General features: G+C 61.3%; 2 protein-coding genes across 3 annotated transcripts; one reads left to right on the forward strand and one right to left on the reverse strand.

Moving 5' to 3' along the window:
- The first annotated feature begins 2,032 nt into the window (after positions 1–2,032).
- Positions 2,033–4,646, forward strand: TTLL10 (tubulin tyrosine ligase like 10). Its single transcript, XM_081817258.1, has 3 exons — positions 2,033–2,169; positions 2,494–2,587; positions 2,960–4,646. The coding sequence occupies exons 1-3, from the start codon at positions 2,059–2,061 to the stop codon at positions 3,406–3,408; spliced, it is 654 nt and encodes a 217-aa protein (XP_081673384.1). The 5' UTR covers positions 2,033–2,058; the 3' UTR covers positions 3,409–4,646.
- A 4,531-nt stretch (positions 4,647–9,177) lies between these two features.
- Positions 9,178–16,407, reverse strand: TNFRSF18 (TNF receptor superfamily member 18). Of its 2 annotated transcripts, none has more exons than XM_081817257.1 (6): positions 13,872–16,407; positions 12,172–12,753; positions 11,196–11,315; positions 10,110–10,191; positions 9,735–9,937; positions 9,178–9,665 (listed from the first exon to the last, which is right to left on the reverse strand). In XM_081817257.1, the coding sequence occupies exons 2-6, from the start codon at positions 12,386–12,388 to the stop codon at positions 9,541–9,543; spliced, it is 747 nt and encodes a 248-aa protein (XP_081673383.1). In that variant the 5' UTR covers positions 12,389–12,753; positions 13,872–16,407; the 3' UTR covers positions 9,178–9,540. The 2 variants fall into 2 exon arrangements, with proteins under 2 accessions (XP_081673383.1, XP_030878382.2); XM_031022522.2 differs by having other exon boundaries at positions 10,104–10,191; positions 13,872–14,346.
- Positions 16,408–16,431: the final 24 nt, after the last annotated feature.

Here is a 16,431-nt window from a genome sequence, read left to right on the forward strand (position 1 = left end):
CTTCAACTAGTCTTCCTGCCTCTTACTCCCTTCTCCTTCTGGGACTCCCATTATGTATGTTGGTCTGCTTAATGGTGTCTCACAAGTCTCTGTAGCTTTGTTTATTTTTCTTCATTCCCTTTTTTCTGTTCCTCAGACTGGATAATCTTAATTGACCTATCTTCAAACAACTGTTTATCTCCTCTAGTGAATTTTATTTTTTATTTACTATACTTTTCAAATCCAGATTTCTATGTGGTTTCCTTTTATAATATCTGTCTCTTCACTCACTGATATTCTCTATTTGGTAAGATATCATTCTCATATTTTCCTTTAGTTCTTTTCAAGTGAGGTCTTCTGGGGGGCTAGCATAGAGTCACAACAAATAGCTACAATTCTTTGCAAGTCAAGTCCATTCTATCTCCAGTACTGAGAATGTAGACTTTTTTCAAGCCTAGCACTGAGCTGGGAGGTAGGGATAAAGCTAGGGCAAGTTAAAATGCTACAAAGCTTGCTCTTCTTACCAAGATTCAAGATTTTTCTTTCATAAGCACTTCTCAGGTTGCTGAAAGCCTTTGGTTAGTTTCCAGAGTTCTGAAAAAGTTGATTCTGCTTATTTTTGCCAGGTTTTGGGGGGGGGGGCTTTTATGGAGTGACTTATTTTCAGGTGTCCTTTCTCTGCCATTCTGCTGAACCCTTGAACCCACTCCAGTGAGCCTTCTTCTGCCACTGAGACACTCATTGAGGTCACCAGTGACCTCTGTGTTGCCAAACCCAGGGGTCAGTTCCCAGTCCTCTTTTTCCCTGATCTGTCAGCCAGTTTGGACCAACTGTTCATTCCCTGGTGTTCTTTCCTTATGGCTTCCAGGACCTTGCCCATTCCCTCTTGGCCTGCTGTTCTGGCCCCCCATGTCCCAACTACTGCTCTCTGGAAGCCCAGGGCTCTGCTCTTTATCTGCACCCATTGGTAATGAAAGTCCTCTGGCTCCACAATTAAACCTCTGGCCCTGACCTCTCTCCTGAACTTGAGCCTTATATCCCAGAGCCTATCAACACCCCATCTGCAAGCTCTTAAACATCTCAGACTCCATGGTTCTCCTCCTCTTCTCAGTTGATGGGGGCTTCATCCTTCCAGATTCTCAGACCAAACACTTAAAGATAACTCTTTCCCTAGCTCATAACCCATTCATAAACCAATCAGGTTAGCTCTACCTCAAAATATATTCAGAATCCAGCCCACTACCTCTAGCATCTGAATTATTGCAACAACTTCCTCATAGCCCCTCCATTTCTCTCAGCATACAGCCAGTCGACCCTATTAGGCATGAATTAGTTATACCCCTCCTGTGCTCCACCTTCCAACAGCTCTGATATCAGCATGAAAGGCAAGGTGCTTCCCATGCCCCCATGACATGACTGGCACCACTCTGGACTCATTTCCTACTGCCCCTCCAGCTTGCTCCAGCCACAACAGCCTCACTCTGTTCCCCCAACACCTTGGGCATGCTTGCACTTACAGCTGTTGCTCTTCCCCCAAATTTCCCATGCCCTATCCCACAGACCTTCCATTCAATTTTCAGTCTGCTCACTATTTCCTCAATGAGGCCCAACACCCCATACCCCTTTTTGCAACAACTACCCTAGAACCCCCCAACCCCTAACCCTGCTTCATTTTCTTCATCAGCACTTATTGCCTGATATACTGCCCAAAATATACAGTGATTTATGTGTCACATTTGTTTTCTATCTCTCCTGCTCTGAGTGAGATGCTCAAAGTTCTCTTCACTCTTGAACCCCAGTACCTGCCATGAAGGAGAAGCTTCCCGTGTTTGCTGAAGGAATAAAACAAGAGTGAATGAGTTTCTAGCTGTGAGCCTGTGACTCAGTGTGAAAGTGTGAGCAGGTGTAGCTATGCAGGTGAGGACACAGGTGGGAGCCCAAGTGAGGGGATAGGAGAGAGCAGATGAGGACACAGGTGGGAGTGCTGGTGAGGGGTGTGGCTGTGGCTGCTCAGGCCTGGGAGGTGTAATCAGGGGGTGACATCCAGTCACCCCCTCCCTGCCCCACCCACAGAAGCGGATGCAGCAAATCATGGCCCACTGCTTCCAGGCTGTCAAGTCCAAGCTCCACTGCAAGCTGGGCTACTTTGACCTCATTGGCTGTGACTTCTTGATTGATGAGAACTTCAAGGTACTGTTGAGGTTTCCTAGGGCAGGTGGGGTTTGGTAGGCAGGTGCAAGGAGACAGGGGCCATGTGTGCATATCCTGACCACTCAGGCAAGCCCATGGGGTGGAGTCTACAGTCAGACTCCCCCACCCCCTGCCAAGCTCCTGCAGCTGGAGCAGCGCCCCCCAAGGCCAGACCCTCAGAGCCTTAGCCCCTTGGGCAAATAGGAGTGAGGCCACAGAAAAGAAGGGACTGCCCAGGATCACTCGACTTAATGGGGACCAGGGCCTCAGCCTCCTGTTGGCCAAGTGATGTGTGGGGACCATGCTAACCAGTGTTGGGCCCAGGTGTGGCTGCTGGAGATGAATTCCAACCCTGCCCTGCACACCAACTGTGAAGTCCTGAAGGAGGTGATTCCAGGCGTGGTCATGGAGACCCTGGGTGAGGCCCTCGTGCAGCCCCCAGAACCCTCAAACTGGCCCCTCACTGCTTGCCCAGGCTTGCATGTGCCACCCCACCCTCTCCCCAAATTCAGACGCCTACAAACTTAGGTCTCCAACATCCAGAGGGCCTACGTGGAAACCCCACCCTCTGCTCAGGCCCTGCAGAAGAAAGGCGTCCCTGCCCAACCTCCCCACTAACTTGGTGCGGGCCACCTCATCCTCACCTGGGTCCCGCCTCTCAGCACTCCCTCACCTCCTCCTCTGTCCCCAGAACCTCCACCCCAGCCCCGCAACCATGATGCTGGGGAGGCTGAGTCCCTGCCCCTCCCATGTCCCCCCAACCAACTCACCCCCTCCCACGCCTCCCCAGACCTGGCAATCGAGACCTTTCAGAAGAGCTTGCGCAACCAGAAGATGCTGCCTCTGCGGTCACAGCGCCGCTTCGTGCTCCTGCACAACGGCGAGGCGGACCTGTGGCCGCGCTTAGGGGGCTCCCGCAGCGCCCTCCGCCCGCCGGTGCCCCCGCCCCGGCCCGCGTGCGAGGCCGACTGCTCCGCGCCACCTCTGCTCAGCGCAGCCGACGGGCCGGGCGCGCGCAGGCCCGCGCTACCCCGGAGCCCCGGGGGCGCGCACGGGCGGCCACCCTCCGCGCAGAGGCGGCCCCGACCGCCCGGCCCTGGCCCCGACGGCGCCCAGAGCCGGGAGCCCGGGGCCGAGCGGCGGCGAACGGGCGCTGGGGAGCCGGCGCGAGAGCCCTCCCCGGGTCTGGCAGAGGAGGAGCTCGAGGAGCGCAAGAACGCGGGTCACCGCGGCTCCTAGCGGGCGGGCCACCAGCGCCCTCTCGGGACCTATAAAGGCTACTTTGTTACAAACGGCCTCTGCTGCGGATCAGGTGGCCCGCAGCCCCTGGATGCCCCAGGCTTCCCCACGCTCGCTCCCCAAGACGCTCCCATGGGGGCTTCCCTGGACCCAACGCCCTTCCCTCTGCCCCACAAGTCCCTACTCCATTGCTGGGACCAGTCCTTGGCGGCCGGGGTGGGGGGGCTGGGGGAGGGGGCTGGGAAGTCTGTCCTACTAGAAGGAGATGAGCTCCCCACAGCCTCCTACTCGGCCCTCATAGGGCTGCCTCTGTCATGGGGAAGCCCACCAGTTCCTGGGCTCCTGCTTATCACCTTGTGTCTCTCATTGACCAGGACCCTACTCGACCCCTACTGCCTGACTCTCTGATCCCCAGGAAAGGGCCTGGGTCCCCATGGAAAGGAGGACTCGCTCACACCCAACCCTGGCGCTGCCCTCACCCTGCCCGGGCACAGCCCCTTTCTGGGCCTTCAGAGCACCTGGGCTCTGCACTCCCCTCTGCTTCCCAGGGTCCCTGACGATCCCACAGGCCCGGCACTGCAGAAGCCCAGAGGACCTAGGCCGTGGGTGAGGGGCACGTGGCCATGGCAGGACAGCCCCGAGGGAGGCCCTACCCTGGCCAGTCCATGCGTGGTTTCAGGTGTTCCCATTCCTCGTGGGCCCAGCCCTGAGGATGCAGAGAGATTCAGGGCCTCTGATGTGTCCAGGTCCCCTGCTACCACTAAGTGTCCAGAGCCAGCCATAATCCCCTCTCCCCTGTCCCCCCAGCCACCTGTACCCATCCCAGTCCAGATCCCAGGGTCCAGGCAGGCAGCCCAACCCCCAGCTACCACCCCATCCCACCCCCCACCCCCCCACCAGCTTGCACACCTCCTCATTTGTTCCCTCTCACACACCCTGCCCTCATCTCAGCAAATAGTTACCACCAAGTCACCAATGCTCTCCTCCTGACCGGCTGGAACCCACTCTCTGTTCTACACTGGAGTGCAGGCGGGACCTGGGGTCCACAGGGGTCTGCTGTCCAGCCACAGCTCTGCTGGGAATGCAGCTCCGTTCCCAGGGAAGCAAAAGCCACAGTACCACTAGAGGGCACTGTGCACCACTGTGTCTCAGGCGGGGGCGCCAAGAAAAGCCCCCAGGCCTGGGGCCAGGGACTGACCTATCCAGTCACTCACAGACCACCCGCCCGACCCCTGCCACCCCGATGCACTTTGTTGCACCCCTGCATCATCTTGCTGCTGTGGCCTAGGATATGGGGTCCCCAGACCAAAGTCAAGAAGCACAAACTTATCACCATAGGCCTGGGGGCCAGGAACCCTCAGCCCCTCCCAGCATGTCTGGTGGTCAACCCTTGAGACGGGCCAAGCTCAGCCATTGCCTGCTGTGCAGCTGGGTCTGTTGGCTCTGTGCTCAAAAGGCCAGGGAGGGAAGAAGACCAGCCTCCATGGGGGTGGAGTGCAGTGGCCTCCTGGGCAAGCTGAGTGCCCCCAGGTCTCTGTAAAATACACTGCATCCTTGGGGTCATTGCTATGCTCCCTGCAAGCATCCAGGCCACTCCACACTTCCTGATACCCCCCTGGGGCATCTGTACCCCACGTCCCAGCTCACAGGCCTCTCCCACGCCCTTCCTGACATCCCATCTGTCCTGCAAGCCCTGCCCACTGGGCCACTGCGCTACACAGTGTCGGGGTTCTTGATGTGGCCCAGATGGTGCATTCCAGCTCTCCTTCCCTGCCAATGTCAACATGGCGCTCAGAGTGACCTGAGGCCTCGGTGACAGGCTTGCTTTCCCCGATGAGTGGGTGCAATGTAAAGAGGAGTGTATGTTGGTGGAACAGCCTGCCCTGCCCTCCTGGGGCTCCCCCAAAGGCCTGTCTGTTGCTCTTGGGTCCCTGGCACTCCCTTGAGAGCCCATATGTCAACAAATGAAGTTTCCCAAGAACCACTGCTGTTTGTCCAAACCCCAGAAGTGATGGCCACACCCCTGCCCCCCATCTGGAAACTCCCCTGGCCCCACCCAGCTCGCATTTGGCCCTGCCGTGCCCTTGCCAGCCGGAACTGTAAGGACCCCCAGGGAAAGGAAGGCCAGAGGTGGAGTTCGGGGTGCCGTGGGACACCTGAGCATCTGGAGGTACGAGGTGGATCCCAGTATTCAGACGACATGATGGGCAGCAGGCACCGAAGAGGGGGTCGGGGGTCCTGCAGGGGCCCGAGGAGCCTGCCTCAGCAGCAGGGGAGGGACGGCTTCCCGGGTGCCTGGGACCGGCCTGGTGCCACTGTGGCTGGAGTTTGTCATTGGAGGGGAACGTGGGCTCCTGAAAGCTCGGTGTCTCTCTCTCCCCTACCCCATCCTCCCTCACACCCCTACCTCCCCCCACACACTCCCTCCCTCCCTCTCCCTCACTCCCCCTCCAAGGGTGAGTCCTGGGGTCCTGCTGGTGGGTGGGGAACTCAAGCAGTGCCTTCTGCTCTCACCCAGGGACTCCCACCATCCCCGTAGCCTCCACCTAGAGGACCGCCCAGCACAGGCCCTCCCCCTGGCACCCACTGGGACTTCCTTCCGCCCCTGGCAGACACAGCGCAGGGTCTGCTGACCACCTCCCAGCAGCCATGGGTCTGTTTCAGCCAAAGATCCCACGGAGCCCCAAGGACCCCGAGGACATCCCCCCACATACATCCCGAAGCTGTCTCCTGTGGAGAGTGTGTGTCTGAGAAAGGGGTCTGGAGCAGCCCTGGCTGAATCGGCATCTCTGGAAAGCACCTCAGCTCCCAAAGCTTCCTGGAAACATGAGCCAGGTGGGGGCGGAGGCGGCTGTCTCTCCACCCCAGCACAGCCTCTTACTGAAACACAGGGTAGCACCCCCGGGAGCCAGTCCTTTTCTGACCTCAGAGCCCAGCCCCAAGCAGGAAGAGTGGCTTTCTCATGAATGCTCAGGAAACCACGAGGTGGGGGGCAGGGTGGCCAAGAGCGATGGCCCCACATCCTGGTCAAAGCCCCTGCGTGGCCGGGCCTGGCATCATGGACCTATTTTATCAATGGTGCACATCCCAGCACCTGGGGGTAGTGGGAGACCACCTGCCTCAGGACAGCTCCCTGTAGTGCCCCAGGCCTGGGGCTGAGAGGGGCCAGTGTCCAGTTCTAGCTCTGATGGGTCTCCACCTCTGTCCTGCCAAGGGAGTCCCACACTGGCTGAGTCCAGATCTCAGTAAAAAGGACCTTTTCCAGCAAGGGGAGGGGAGGGGCCTGGGTGGGGAGCTGCTGTGGCCCGAAGCTCTTCTGGGAACCAAGGGCGGCCTTCAGGCCCTTATCTGAGACTCATACCCCACAGAGAGGAACTGTGGTTTTCCAGAACAGCTGACTAGCCGGTCCTGTGGGGTGGGGTTTTCAGGGGAAGCAGTGCGGGGTCTAGAGCTGGCCTGGGCAGAGTCTCACGATGGGGTCTCTCTCAGGGCTCAGTGACCCAGGAGGACAGGTGGTCTGCCAGGCTCTGCTGGTGGGCCCATACCTGCCTCCACCCCAGGAAGCTGGGCTGAGTAGGAGGGGGACAGGAGCCTCTCAGCAGCCCCTTACCTCAGCACTAGCCCCCCACCCTTTCCCCACACTGCCCTGGGCACTGCCCCCCTCCATTGCCCATCCACAGTTCTGTCCCCCAGAACTTGGATTTGCTCAGGCCTCACCTACCTAAAACCCCTGGTGGTAGCCCCTGCCTGCCCATGCCCTGGGGTCTCCACCTGACTCTCCAGCCCCTGTGCCCCCAGGGCCCTGCACACTCTTTTCACCTAAGAGTTGTCCTATAAATCACAGAGACCCAGCCCCTCCACATGCTCCCTCCCTGTTCTATGTCTTGGGAGCTGGGGTGCCTCAGGGCCAGGCCAAGCTTGCAAATCATGGGGTTCTGGGGGCTCCGAGGAGGGAGGGGAGCAGGGGTGGGCAGATGGAGCTGGGTTGAAGGACAGGGGGCATCTCTGCGAGGGGCAGTGGGGGAGGGGTAGAGAAGGGGGCCGATCCAGCACCAACAAGGGTTCCCCTGAGCCCTCCCAAAACCCTGAGATCTTCAGGGCCAGACCCCTCCTGCCGCGCCCACCAAGCCAGGCCTCACTCTCCACCCTCTTTTGCTGCTGCCTGAATCCAGCCTCCACCCCATCCTCCACCTGGGCCTTGGAATCTCCCACCCTGCTCTGTGCCGCCCTCGCGCTGATGTCGGGGCGCTGTCACCCCACATGGGGCCCCCCCATGGGGAGTTTCCATGCTGAGTCAGCCGACAGAGAGGTTCCTCAGGACTTGGGTGTGTGCAGGCCAGAGTGGTTTCTCAGGAAGATCCGTGACTGCAGACGACCTGACTTCACCCCCACCACCACCCCCCCCCCAAGACAGCTGAGCCAGGGTTGGGGAGCCCTTTGCCCCAGGGCAGACTGGGGAAGCACCTGTGGAGGGTCCAGGACAGCCCTGAGCATCCCATGGGCGTGGGGCCGTCAAGTGACCCGGGTGGCAAGAGTAAGACCGGAGGAGAGCTGGCTTCCTGAAGCAAGGGGAACAAGGGGTTGACAGGCAGGAGACGTGGCCTGGAGACAGAAGAGGGGCCGGGAGTGTGGCCAGCAAGTCCCAGAGAAGTCTGCCGGGGGGTCTCCCAGAACACAGCATGGTATCTCCCACTGTCCCCTGACATCCAGCCAGTCCACCTGTATTTTCTCATTTATTAGCTAATTCACCTGGATCCTCACCCGGAATTTGGGCTCTGTGGGAGTGCCCGGAGCCTAGGATCCAGCAGGCACGGAGAGGATGAGTGTTCCCCACGTGAGGAGAATCATGAAGGAGCTGTCAACACCCCTCCTTCCAGGGGTGAAGTGGCTGCACCAAGCCGAGGTGGGGAGGGGGTGGGGGTGATGCCCCTGTTGGCGACACACGCAGATCTCTCCACCACCTCCTTGCGGCCCATCGGGACTGAGTGGGGGTGAGGGCCAATGAGCCAAGGGGCTCTCCTGGGCAGCATGCAGGTAGGAAGGGGGGCGTGGGGGACCTGGAGCACGGGGGCTGTGGGCACGTGCCCAGATGTGCTGGCACCTGACAGGCCTACTGTCGAGACCAGCCTCCACGGGCCTGCCTGCCACACCCTGGACAGCTGTGCCAAGGAGTCCTTATCAAAGGGAGTCCTGCCGGGAGGCTGGGAGAATACTGCTCGCCTCCAACGGGCGAGAGCCTAGAACCATGCCCCGAGGGAGAGGGAACCTGGGAGGTGCCGGAGGCAAGCAGCAGGGCTTGCTGAGAGGGTGGGGGCCAAAGGCAGGCCACTCAGAGGCTGCCCTCCCGACCAGGAAGAGTTGCGTGTAGAAAGTGACTCGCCCTGGACTTGGGGCCGGAATGACACAGGACAGGCACCCCCAGGAGCCAGCAGGCTGTGCGACCAGCACAGAACCCAGAGTCCGGAGCAGCAGGGGTCCAGAGACTGGACACAGAATCCAGCTGTCCCAGAGTGCCAAACAGACTGCCAGGGCAGGGGGTTCGGACAGGGCCACAAAAGGGCACACAGGACAAGTGTCCATCATGGTGCCCTTCCTCCAGGAAGCCTTCCAAGTCCCATGGTCCCTGCTAAGTGCTTGTGCCCAGGACTGGAATGGCCCTGATTTCTGCCCCACCCCCAGACCCACCTAGGCTGGAAGGAGACTGGGGCTACTGGCGGGCGGTGGGGGCTTGTCTCTCTGTTCTCCCACCCCAGAACACGTCCACTCAGGTCACTGGACAAGTGTTTATTGCGCACTGCCTGCAGCCAAGTCCCGCACTGGGCACAGCCTCCTGTCCTGGGAGCCAGGGGCCCATAGACGCCCCCCCGCAACAGGGCCAGCGAGGGAGGGAAGCAGCCATGGCTGTGGCTTTATCTCCCATAGGGTCTGGCCAGAGCCGCTGCCTCTTCTGGATGGTCTGGGGGACTGGCCACTGTCACCATCCCCCACCCACTTCCGCCATCGAGGGGAGCAGGGCCGGGCCCAGAGCTGGGGCCCCCCGGCAGGGTGCAGAGCCCTTGTTCCCGAGGGTCAGCCCTGGGACGCTTCCCGGGAGGGTCTGGCTCTGGGTCTGCGGCAGACGACAGCCCAGCCTCACACCCACAGGCCCCTCAGCTGGCCCTTGTCCTCCGACAGCTGCTCGCCCCGCTCCTCCTCGGGGAACTGGCAGCTGCAGGCATCCTCGGCTGGCGGCCGTGCCTCCAGGGGCAGCTGGGTCTCTGCAGAGGGGCTTCGGTCAATGGGCAGGCCAAGGGCCTACCTCTCCCACCCCGGGGGGCACAACTGACCTGGGGGCCACGCGGGTTGCCTCCTCAGCTGCCAGATGTGCAGGCCAAGCTGGGCTGCGCTCAGGACCAGGATGCAGGCGGCCACAGTGAGGAGGACGATGGTCAGCGGGCCGTGCGGCTCAGCGGGCGGCAGCCCCAGGCTACATACGGCATTGTGTGTCTTGTTCCCGGGGAACACGGTGGGATACCCAAACTGGGAGCAGCTGGGACACACGGACACAGAGCCCTCGGTCAGCCCTCAGCCACCCAAGCAACCCTTGCGCAGGGCTGCCGTCTCTGAGTTGTGTGTGGGTCACCGCACCAGGAAGGACAGGAGAGGCCCCTCCCTCAGGAGCCAGCCGGCCACCGGAGGGTCCCACCAGGACTCACTCTGACCAGGGTTTGCAGCGGCCCTCCTGGCCTCCAGAGAAGGTCCCTGTGGCACAGTCAACACACTCAAAGCCGAAATTGAAATTCCCTGGAGACAGACAGACAGCCGGGGTTTGCTGGGGTAGATGAGAGGGAATCCATCTGGGGCCTGGGTCCACAGCAGAATGATTCCCACACACCTTATCCATTGGACAGAGGTCTCTGATGCCTGCAAGACTGGGACCTGGCCAGAATCAGTGCCCAGGTGTGCCCCATTCCAGGGCAGGCATCTGTGGGGGAGGCAGACTTGGGGGGACCCTGAGCTGAGTGGAGGTTCCTGGGGAATCTGGGAGAGGAGAGCTGTGTGGCACATGGCCAGAGGGGAGTGCAGGGGCCTGTCCACTGGAGGCCGGAGGGTAAGGGAGCCCAGAGGGGGTGGAAGTAGAAACCAGGCAAGAATCAGGCCAGGCCTTATGCTTGGTCCAGTAGCCTGAAGGGCAAGAGGTCAGTGAGGGTCCCAGAGAGAGGAGGTGAGGCTTGCACCCCAGCTGACCCTAGACCCTGTCCTACCCAACCTCCCAATGCCCCTCTGGCTACACTGTGTCCGTCCCATCAGGTAAACAGGCCCCAAGAGGATTTGAGCTGCTCCTTCAGGAAAAGGTTGACCCCCAGACAGGGCAACAGGGGGCAGGCCTAGCTTTGACAGGACTGTCCGCATGCCGATGCTCAGGGTACGTGGAGGACTGGGGCATCGTCAGAGCCGGGGCCTGAGGGCTAGACAGCCCCTGGACACCCCCACTACTCCCCACAACCAGCCCTGAGGAGTACCCTCGAGCTGGAAGGAGAAACCCAGGTGAAGAGAGGGAAGGACTCCCCAAAGCTGCCCGGGTGCTAGGACTCACATCTGAGCTATGGCAACAAGCAGCAAGCGGCCCCACCCACCTGGGCCTTGCAGGACCCGAGATGCCAGTGCCTGCTTGCCCAGAGAACCTGCATGTGCCCTCCACACACAAGCACTTCCCTCCACCCTCATGGCACTGGCTACGCACCCGGTCCATGAGCTCTGGCTCAGCCCTGGTCAAACCCATGGACCCGCTCAGGCCGGTGACTTACCATGAGGCCGCACCTCCTGGCCCGGCGGGCAAATGTGGTGCTTGCAGGTCTTGCACTGGGGGTCTCCACAGTGGTACCCTGGCTCAACACACGTGCAGTCCCCCTCAGGACAAGCCTCAGCTGAGCAAGAGAAAAGCCAGCCCTCTCAGCAGCTGAGCCAAGCCCCTCCCTCCTCAGGACTCCCCCCACGCCCCGCCCCGGGGCCCTCCAGAGGGAATGGGGTGATATAGGGAAGGGCAGTCCATACATCCACCCTCAGGCAGCCCCAGGGGGCAGAGGGCACCTGTCTGGGAGCCAGGACCCCGGTGGGGTCCAGCTGTCTCCCTCCCTCCTAGGCACCTAGCTCCTCCATCATGTGGCCTGGCTGTGTCCCCCACTGCCCTGAAGCTGCTCCCACCCAGGGTGGTTGTGACTTGGCATGTCACCAGAACACATCCCTGCTGGACAAGGGGGCCACCTGGGGGACCTACTCCCTCTCCCCTTTTCCTCCTGCCTGTCCCTGCCTGCTGCACTGAGACGTGGGACCCTCAGAGACCGCCCTTCTCGACCCTCAGGCTCCGGCAGGGTGACGCTCTGGGCTGCTTTCCCTGCAGTATTTGTCCCCAAGCTGGCACAGACCGCTTGGCCCTCACCCACAGATGCAGGTCAGAGGCAGGGGCTGGGGCAGAACCTGTGCGGGCCTGAGTGACAGCCAACGGCTCAGGGGCCACTCCGGAAGAGCTCAGACGCGGCCTTCCTCCACCTTGGGACCCAAGACTCGCCTTGGGGAAGGCTTGCACACCCCGAGCCCCTGACCCCCCTTTGGGCCACTGCCTGAGCTGAGCTCCTCGCTGCCACACGCCCCCGCACCCATTGCCCTGGGACAGTGGGCTCTGGACCCAGAAGGTCTGCCCACCGCCCCGTCGAGCCGGTCTGAGCACAGGGAGGGGGCGCGGCGCTGCTGCCCCACGAGACAGGCTCCCCGCGCGCGCCTTACCCCGGGCGCACAGGCGACAGCAGCGCGCGTCCGTCCCGGTTCCACGCAGAAGGCGGCCGGGGCCGCAGCTCACACCCCCGGCGGGGCGCTGGCCCAGGCCCACGGCGCAGAGCAGCGTGACGCCGCACAGGGCCACGCGCGCGCCCCTCGCCTCCATGGCACCCATGGCGGGACGGAGCCGCGAGATTTGAGGGGATGGGCCCCGCCCCGCCCCCATCCGGGCACGCCCAGACCCCGCCCCGCGGGCTGCGGGCCTCTGCCGAGGTGCAGGGAGGGCAGAGAAATTGTTCCCATCCGGACCCCCTGTGCCACCTGGCAGCCCACAATGCCCGGGGCAGGCGGCGCGCCGGGGCTCCGGGGCAGGGAAACTACCGCGAGTGACTGCAGTGACGACGTGTCGTTAGAGCTTTGTCCAAAGCACAGAATGCACGGCCGCGCGCGACCCTCTGGCAGACCAGGCAGCCCACGACACCGCGACTTGTCCGCGCCGCGTGTCCAACGTCACAAATGGCCCCTGGGGGCAGGGGCACGTGGGAAATCTCTGCAGCTGCCCCTCACGTTTGATGTGAACCCAAAGCTGCTCTAAATAATAAAAAAAAATTTAAGTCAACTGAGCCCAGCTGTATCTCACGGAGGTGGTCTCTCAGCAGGCTGCAGAGTGCAACCACACAGGGTGGGGGCGGGGGGCCTCCAGGAGACTGGTGTGCGGGGGCGGGGGGGGGGGTGGCCTTGGGGGTTCCTAAGTGTTCCTGAACTTTGCTCCAGGAATTCCTACCCAGAAACTAAATATGCCCCCAAATGTGTGTCTATGGTGGGTAGGGGCACACTGAACACAGCCTACATCCCCAACTACGGCTGGGGCAGGACTGGGAAGGGGGAGGAACCTGTAACCTGTCAGGTCTGAAGGCAGGGTTGCCTGTGGGGGTGCTGGATGCTAAGTGGCAGACAGCACCCTGAGGAGGGTAGTGCCCACAGGTGCGCTGCTGCAGGGACCCCCCAGAAGGACAGTCTGGCCAAGGGCTGCTCCCTCGCTGTGCCCCCTCGGTGTCTGGCTGGGTCCCCTACCCCTGCTCCAGCTTCCTCAGGAGGGCCCCATGGGCTTTTAAAGATCTCCTCCAACTCCCTCGTCCTCTCTGAAACCTACACACCCCAGAGCCCACATCTGCCAGCATCATGGTCCTGCCTGCTGATCCTCAGCACAGAGCCCCACACCAAGAGGCCCCCCACTTTCCAGGGATCCGAAGGGGCCCTCCCACTCTCCAGGGATTGGGACAACACCCCCCCTCACTTTCTGGGGATCAGGACAAGCGCCCTCACTTGGCCAACAAGGTCTGACCAGGCTCCAGGTGCACATGGTGGCCCCCCAACACACACACACACACACACACACACACACGTGCATGCACGGTGCTGACACCTGCTCGTAGCTTAGGGCTTCTAGGGGAGCGCCCCCACATCCCCCAACCCAAGGACCTCCTCAGATCTTGGGAAGGTTGCTGGTAAGGAGCAGTCCAGGCATTGACCACACCTCTGATCTCTTGAAGCTCTGGCCCAGAGGTGGCCCTGCTCAGGTCCCAGCTCTAACTGCTGGGCTGGTTTCCACCCAGACCTCTCCAGACAAATCTGGTCATCCTGGAGGGTGTGGAGGGCCAGCCTCTGACCGAGCCCTCGAACCACAGAAAATTCAGTCTCCCACTCACCGTGAGACTGTCCCTGGTGCCTCAGAGCTTCGGCTTCCCCGTGTGCACAGAGGGCTTCTGGGGCCCTGCCTCCTCCAGGAAGCCTCCCTGGGGCCAGGGTCTCAGGAGCGAGACTGGGCTTATACCCCCAGGGCTGGAGGTGTGGAGACAGCTGTGCTATTGGCCTTTGGGACCTGCAGCTGCCACCTGGCCAATGGGCAGCTGTTCCTTTTCTGAGGGAAATGACAGGAATTAGCCATCTGTGACCCAGCTCTCCAAGTCCCAGGAGGCACAGCCCCTCCCCAGAGGGGTAAGCCTGGCCGTGCAGGGGAGGGAGGGGGCTCAAGGGTGGGCTGTAGCTCCAGGCTGCCCGAGGCTCCGAGGGGCCCTGAGATCTCCGTTCAGCTCCCACACCGGGACGTGTGTCTGTGCGCTGGGACAGAGAGGGACTCCACGCACAGAACCAGCAGGTCTAGACCTTCGTCCACCACTCACTTCAAAGACCTGAGGGGTCAGGTCTGTGGCAGTACCGGGTCAGCCCAATTCTGGTTAGCGCACGATGTACTGTGGCCCAGGAAAATATGATCAATACCCTACAAATGATGCTTGTCAGACTGTCCCAAGTGTCCGCTGGTCCTTCTGGAAGCAGGGACAGAGTTAGAAGCTTCTGGAAGCAGTGTGTGGTGGGGAGGGGTGAAGGTGAGCTGGGCAGGAGGAGCTCTGGGCAGGAAATGTCCCCTGGAAGGGCCCCGGGGCGAGTGGGAGAGGAAGGTTCTTCCGTGGCTGCCACCCACAGCAGCAAGAAATCAAAGGGCCCACGTCAAATGCCCGCAGAGATAGTGGCTTATGAGCAAGGCCCCTCAAAAGGCAGGGGTGACATCAGCCAAATGTCAGTGCCTGCGTCTGCCTTCCTGCTCCAGCTCCTCCGGAAGCCCCCCGCCACCGCCCCAGTCACAGGCTGCGGGGATGCGTGGAGCCTCCACGGCTGGGCAGTGAAGGGAGAGGCGATCCTTATCTGCATCTGTGTTTTCCAGTACTCTGAGCCGCTCACCACATTTTTACGTTATCACTCGTTCCAACTTACACAACCCCTGTTCCTGTTAGCGGAGGGCCCTTCACGGAGTCCAGGCAGTAACCAGAAGGGTGGTGGTGTGTGGAGATGGGGCTCTGACATCAGGGCGGATGGGGTAACAGGTGGGGGCGTGGAGGAGGGGCCCCCGGGGAGAGGCGGCTGGGGGACACTGGGCACTGGGCAGGGCCACAGCTCCATCACCCAGGCCTGGGGGTCAGGCAGGCCTGGGGCGGAGGAAGTTTGAGGGTTTTCGGCAGACTGGCAGGGGGTGAGGGGCTGAAGAGTGTGCTTAGGGTCGGTGTAGAAACAAAGAGCAGGTGACTCTGTCCATCTTTCTGTCCCACAGCAGGGATGGAGCAGCCAGGCAAGGGGAGGGTGTCCTGGCTGAGGGAAGAGCTGGGAGGTGTGGGGAGGAAGGCCCCAGGATCTGACCCCTCCCCTGCCCCCACCCTGCCCCCTCCACCAGGTCCCATAGCACTTCTCCACAGCCTCCGTGCTGTCCTGGGAACCACTGTCCCCCAGTCAAGGGTGCGGGTTTGCTGCCTGTGTCGAGGGCACGGCTTACGTTGTTCTGGTCACTGCTGAGGCTCACGCCAGAAGACCGTGGGAACTCAGTGTGGATGAACATGGGACGGCTCTGTCCTCCCTCTGCAGTGTTCAGGCCAGGGGCGGAGGGGTCAGAGATTTGAAGACAGGTTGGACGGGCCTCTGGGGCGACCTTGGGGAGCAAGATGGCCCAGGAAACAAGGAGGGTTGGTGTCCAGGGCTGTGCCAGAGTCAGGGCCCAGAGTCTCACGCTCGCCATGGTGCCTTTGGCTGCAGGTCACCTGGCAGCTGCGAAGGACATTCTCTACCTGGCCTGGCACCCCAGCCGGAGGGGCGCCATGGTCATGGACAAGTCATGGTCAGTGGGACCCCACTGTCGATGGGCATTGGGATTTTTCTGCATTGAGGCCTTTTGTTTACACCAAGGGCAAACTGAGGATCAGCCTGATTGGAAATCTCTACTTTCCCGCAGTGGAGACACCCAACCTTCACTGCTCACTACCAACAACACACAGGCAGGTCTGGTGGGGCATGCAGTTCGAGAGGCCTCGAGAAAGAATGTCTCTTGAGCTCTCTGCTCTGGAAGGACACACAGAGACCTGAAGGGTTGCCCTCGAACGTCCCCTTTGGGGCCAGGGCCTCCGGTCTCCTACCTGCTCCCATTAGTGCCCACGCTGTGGGCTCGCTGGGGGTGCCTGGGGCCTACTCACCCAGGTTTAGGGGCTCAGAGCAGCGGCTCCTGGATTCCCCCAACAAGCTGCTGGGTTGTCTAATCCTCCCAGGACATTTATTTTGGCCTCCACGCCCCACTGCAGGTGCCGGGACATGCTCAGAGAAGGGGTGAGGACAGGGGTCCTGCGGTCTCTGAGTGGGGTCCACTTGAGCTCCCTACCCAACAGCCCTGCCTAGGCTGGAGATCCCTCTCCCACCAGAATGGGCACAGCCCCTGCGCTCCCTCCGCGG

The sequence above is a fragment of the Leptonychotes weddellii genome, chromosome 4 (genome assembly GCF_054177405.1).
Source record: "Leptonychotes weddellii isolate Sample4059 chromosome 4, ASM5417740v2, whole genome shotgun sequence".
In the NCBI taxonomy this organism is placed as follows: Eukaryota; Metazoa; Chordata; class Mammalia; order Carnivora; family Phocidae; genus Leptonychotes; species Leptonychotes weddellii.

Excerpts from the sequence above, each read along its gene's own strand:
- TTLL10 (XM_081817258.1), top strand. The coding sequence starts at position 2,059 with ATGCAGCAAATCATGGCCCACTGCTTCCAGGCTGTCAAGTCCAAGCTC. Across the intron at positions 2,170-2,493 it reads TGATTGATGAGAACTTCAAG|GTGTGGCTGCTGGAGATGAA; the intron begins GTACTGTTGAGG and ends TGTTGGGCCCAG. Across the intron at positions 2,588-2,959 it reads CGTGGTCATGGAGACCCTGG|ACCTGGCAATCGAGACCTTT; the intron begins GTGAGGCCCTCG and ends ACGCCTCCCCAG.
- TNFRSF18 (XM_031022522.2), bottom strand. The coding sequence starts at position 12,388 with ATGGGGGCGGGGCGGGGCCCATCCCCTCAAATCTCGCGGCTCCGTCCC. Across the intron at positions 9,938-10,103 it reads CGCTGCAAACCCTGGTCAGA|CTGCTCCCAGTTTGGGTATC; the intron begins GTGAGTCCTGGT and ends CGTGTGTCCCAG. Across the intron at positions 9,666-9,734 it reads GCAACCCGCGTGGCCCCCAG|AGACCCAGCTGCCCCTGGAG; the intron begins GTCAGTTGTGCC and ends GCCCCTCTGCAG.